Source organism: Neocloeon triangulifer, unplaced genomic scaffold, assembly GCF_031216515.1.
Source record: "Neocloeon triangulifer isolate White Clay Creek 2 clone unplaced genomic scaffold, ASM3121651v1 ptg000003l, whole genome shotgun sequence".
NCBI lineage: Eukaryota > Metazoa > Arthropoda > Insecta > Ephemeroptera > Baetidae > Neocloeon > Neocloeon triangulifer.
In genome coordinates, this window is record NW_026775546.1 from 7,949,551 (window position 1) to 7,954,444 (window position 4,894).

At 35.6% G+C, this 4,894-nt stretch overlaps 1 protein-coding gene across 1 annotated transcript; it reads right to left on the bottom strand.

Moving 5' to 3' along the window:
• Positions 1–2,862: 2,862 nt before the first annotated feature.
• LOC132192898 (uncharacterized) lies at positions 2,863–4,470 on the bottom strand. The gene is made up of 3 exons (XM_059613113.1): positions 4,249–4,470; positions 4,130–4,188; positions 2,863–3,218 (listed from the first exon to the last, which is right to left on the bottom strand). Exons 1-3 carry the CDS (start codon positions 4,368–4,370, stop codon positions 2,863–2,865), a joined length of 537 nt encoding a protein of 178 aa, XP_059469096.1. The 5' UTR covers positions 4,371–4,470.
• Positions 4,471–4,894: the final 424 nt, after the last annotated feature.

Consider the following 4,894-nt stretch of genomic DNA (forward strand, 5'->3'; position numbering starts at 1 on the left):
GCAGCAAGATTGTCAAAACACAATATATAAACAGCGTCTCTTTCTTCTCTCATTACTCGCTGCATGTGGCAGAAGAAAGAAATAAAGAAAGGTCTGTGACCTAGAAATGCGGATCCGCGGACAGGGTCTGCCCAGTGCTGCCTCCGTCGGTGGTGCCGCAAAACCCAGTCTTGCTATAAATAAGGCGGGCGACGCACGGCCAAGGTGCCTCAGTCGCTCCTGAGGTGGACGCACGAGAGCTTTAAATGCACCAAAGTCACTTTATGTAAAAATTCCTATAGCTGATATTGAAATTAACTAAATTATGCTTTTTTATATAAAACAAAACTGGAGGAAAATATATAGAGAGAAAATTCTTTCGGATTTTATAAAGTATGAAAATGAAAAATCACGGAATTTTATTTCAAAGCGAGGCACGAAATTCTTATCAATCTAATTTTTTTAACGCCTGTTAGGTATGCAACCTGCGAAGCGCGCTCGTTTCCAGATTTGCATACATGGCAGGCGTCGCGAGTTCGTTGATCCTTGACTCATATTTGGGAGAGATACGCGTTCGTGGCGGAGAGGAGCAGCTTCGGAGAAAAGGTCAGTGCCTAACAGAGATTAGCCGCTTTTCCTCTCCTAATTTATGCACGCACCTCTAATAACGTTATTTTTATACACACGCGCTTCCATGTTTGGTAAAAGAGCAGAAGACGATTGGTTTTTTCAAACAAATATATAATCTGGCCAATATTTTTTTTTATCTCTCGCGTTTTATTGCTTCCTGCTTTTTGAGCAACTGTACATTTAGGGGCCGAACTTTTTGATTCCTATTTCATTAACCTTTTCAAAATTAATTCATTTTCTTCTCTAAAAAGTTTTATCATCTGACAATTATTTCCTTTTTATTTTAACACACAGCTTTTTTTCATTGAAAAAGAAACAAATTTGAACTTTCGTATAGTTCTGGATTTTTTTAATTTCAAAATTTTGCTCACTTAATTTTTGATATGATTTTTTTTTGTTCATTTAAATTTTGGCTCATTTTCGATTGATGTGAATACGTGAGTGGTGCAATTGAAAGTAATCTGTGTGCAGGTGCCTGGGTGGATAGCAAGTGGGTCAGTTAGCCGGATGCGAGTGCGACTGACTCTCTCTGGGTCACATCTTCTCTTCTTCTCCTCTCCTTTGTACACGGCGCGATTGCCCTCATTCCCAAATACCGCTCGAAACAAAAAAATCGAACGCTCGCGCATTGTTAGGAAGAGGCCCGCTTTTTTGAATTGTTGCGCGGCCCAGCCTTTGTTTTTGATTCTCGAAAGACAATGCGCAAGACGAAAAAATACGTGCGAGAGTGATTGTACGCGGCTCATTGTCATGCAAAGCACGCACGCATGTATACTTTTGGCGTCTGCTTTTATTGCATGCAAGACGAATTGGAACCGTGGAAGAAGAACATAAATTTTATCAATTTAGTTTCAGTATCAAAATTTTTTATTGGATTATAATGTTGTAATTTTTATGTTTCCAATACATTTCAGTTTTTGCCTGGCCCAACTTCAAAAAATCGCTTCATATTTGTGTACTGACCTAGAAAAAAATTAATTTTTTGCAAAGAATCTTCACAAATTACGTCACTGATATAAAATCATGCGATACTAAAGTAATTTTTTCAAGATATTTGGGCTATTTTTAAATCTTATTTTTCAGTTCAGCAATTTTTGTTGTAAATTGTAATTGTGATCGACAAAATATTGAATAAAAAAGTTAAAAAAATCTATCATAACAATACTAAGTTGTACTTCTTTTGATACGAGTACGTGCTTAAAAAGCGATGTTTGTATTAAAAAGAAAAAAAAATTATTTAACTATGGTATTTGAAAACCTTTCTGCTCATTCGCGCAGTTAGAGAATTTCTTCCTTTTTATCTTGAAGCAAAGCACGCAAAAGTACTCCCTCTTTAGGCAAAAGCGTGAAACTGACAATGAGACGTGCAACAAAAGGTAGGAGAAAGAAGTAGAAAATGTTAATATTAATTGACTCTCGTTTATTGATCAATTACATCGGTTAAAAAAGTGGAAAGCAGAATAAAAAAAATGCACAGTAATTCCAGTAATTTATGACATTCAAAATCTTAACTATTTAATTGAAAGGTCGACTCATATCTTTTTAATTTTTAAATCAAAATAAGGTTGCATAACAAACATTATACTGCAACTTCCTTGCGCAATATATGATATAATCCGATAGTATCTTAAAAATAATGGATACCGACTATTAATTTTTTTTTAATAAAGATCAATTTGTGAGTTCAATACTTATGAATTTTTAACCAGAATTATAGAACGTAGAATTGTATTATAAATTAAATTTTATTTCAACATTTATTCAAAGGGTCCACTGCTAAAATTTGGCTTGAAATCTGTATATAAGAATTGCGTGGAATCTCATTGTAATGATGCAGTTTTTTCTCGAGAGTACGACAATGAGCCGCAATGGCATTTTTTCAAGAGTCACTCTGCTTACCTTGCATACTGACAAATAAATCTTTTCAAAATTGCACTCCATGGCAAAGAAATTTTTGAAAATGTAATTTTTGGTAACAATAAAATGTAAATAATCTTTTATGTAATTTAAAAATTCAATACTTTAAGTTGCTTAGTCTCTAATAAAAAGAAATTTTTATTTTGTTTACAATTCCACAATAATCTCAAGCTTCATCTTTTGTAAATTGATTTTTTGATGTAGCTATAATTAACTTTTTAGTTTATATAAATCACATTCTAATTATATTCGGATCAATTAAATTCAAAGTTTCCATAATTAATTTTACAAGTTATAATTTTAATTAAAGTTAGACATTTTTTTACATAATATTTTTTAATTGTTGGCGGCAGCGCTGATGACCCTGAGGTCAGGTTGCCTGGCAGCGGGCAGGACGCCGAGCGCACTGGGTGGGTACACGTATGGGGTGAAGTCCTGTTGTGGCTGGCCCGATCTGACCTCGTAGGCCACCCTGCTGGAGGCGCCGCTAGGTCGGTTCGAGTTGTTGCTGTTGCTGGTGGGAAGCAAGGAACGGAGCAGAGAGGCGCCCGAAAGGAACGCCGACACCAGACTGGCGGCCAACGACTTGAGGCCGATGAGGCCGGCGGCCAACAGGAACAGTGGCAGGGCCAGTAGAATCTTCACCTGGAGGGCGAGAATCAGCGCCAGGATGGGGTCAAAAGGGCGCACACCTGCACAAATTGCACAATTAAAGTTAATACACTTTAAATTTTGAATGTATATTTACAATTTAATTGGAATATAATAAACACTACAAATAATTAACCTAATTTAAATTTTATCTGGGAAAATTAATTTTGTAATTTTTAACTGTAAAAGTCAAATTTTTTACCGTTTATAAATTCTTTCGGGATGCTTCCTCTCAAAATTACATTTTGAATTTCCCTTTGTAAAACAAAACTGCATCTCAAAAACTCTAATACATTTATTAATATTTTAATAAATAATTGAATTTAAAGAATTCAAATATTGCTGCAGTTTGCCTATCCAACAGGCGTTTTTCTCACAGCTTGTAAGTCCTTTTGCTGCCTTTTCTAAATTGACACTTAATCACGGCGCTCCGCGTGTTGGCCACGTTCAATTACTTTCGATCTTGATAGTCCCGGAAACGCGCTCTCTCTGTGCAATCCTTCTTCCCAATCAAAATGGGTCCGGGAACACGATTAAAACTCCTCGAGAGAGGAAAAGAAAAGAAAGCGCGACGCCGACAACAACAAAAGTGTTGCTCGGAGATGCGTGCCCTTGACCACCAAAGGAATCCGTCGAGGAAGCGCGTTCGGAGTGACCTTATTCCGGCGGCGTGTCAGGAGAGGAAAAGACCCCAACGGGATTCGGAGCGATTAGGAAATTGGTTTTGTTAATTTTATATGACATGTGCCGTTTTTCGAAGCTTCAGAATTGATGATATCAAGAATTAGCTGCTCCCATGTTTCGTTATCGCCTGACTTTTGACAGCACAGACTCTTATTAATTAATTTTTTTTGTATTCTTTTTATATATAAAATTTAAAAATTTGTTATGTTATTAAAATAAGATCATAAATTAATGAAAACAAAATATGAAAATATACAAATTTACTCACCTCTCCCTAAAATTGTACTCCCCGAAGTAGGCTCATCTACAGTTTTTCTACCGAGGTTCCTGTATAACATTTCAAAGTATTTATTTTTTACTACAATTAAAATTTGATTTGATAATTACTCTGAATGTTTGTGATTTGATTCGCAAATGCCGCCGCACTTGTTGCTTTTGAAAATTTTGTCGGACGCGTCGCAGTGGGCAAGGACCAGCAAACAAAACACACAAATGACAGGAAACGACATGTTGCTCGCACCAGAGTCCAAATCAAGTAAATCGCCAGCACCCTTTCGAGGGCGCTCTTATAGGTGCAAAGTCGTGAATTCCGATCTGTGCATTGTCTTTGCTGCAACTGTTCACTCGCGGCCTAACACAATCACGCGTCCACGACTTTGGAACCAAAATCAAATCCAGACACGTGATTTGCATTTAATTGGAAAATTTAAAGCAAAATTAAACGCATGTCATGTACTAAAAATAATAATTAGTAAATTTTTACAATCTGAAAAAAAGGGGGATTTTATTTACTTATTTTTTTAATTATTTCCAAAGAAAAATCATGGATTTATTTGCAGATTTTTTTTCATTTTTGTTTTCAACAAGAAGAATAAGATTTAATATGATGATTAAAGTTAAAATATAGCGCGCTTTTGCATGTTAAGATCAGCACCAATTACCAAGAAAATAAAAAACAACTTACGGAAATAAGGAGATTAACAAGCGCTTTTTTTTTGTTTACTATCTTTACTATAACCAAGAAAATGAATGA

Coding starts and splice junctions, on each gene's coding strand:
- LOC132192898 (XM_059613113.1), bottom strand. CDS start 4,370: ATGTCGTTTCCTGTCATTTGTGTGTTTTGTTTGCTGGTCCTTGCCCAC. Junction 4,189..4,248: donor TCAAATCACAAACATTCAGA/GTAATTATCAAA, acceptor AATGTTATACAG/GAACCTCGGTAGAAAAACTG. Junction 3,219..4,129: donor GAGTACAATTTTAGGGAGAG/GTGAGTAAATTT, acceptor CAATTTGTGCAG/GTGTGCGCCCTTTTGACCCC.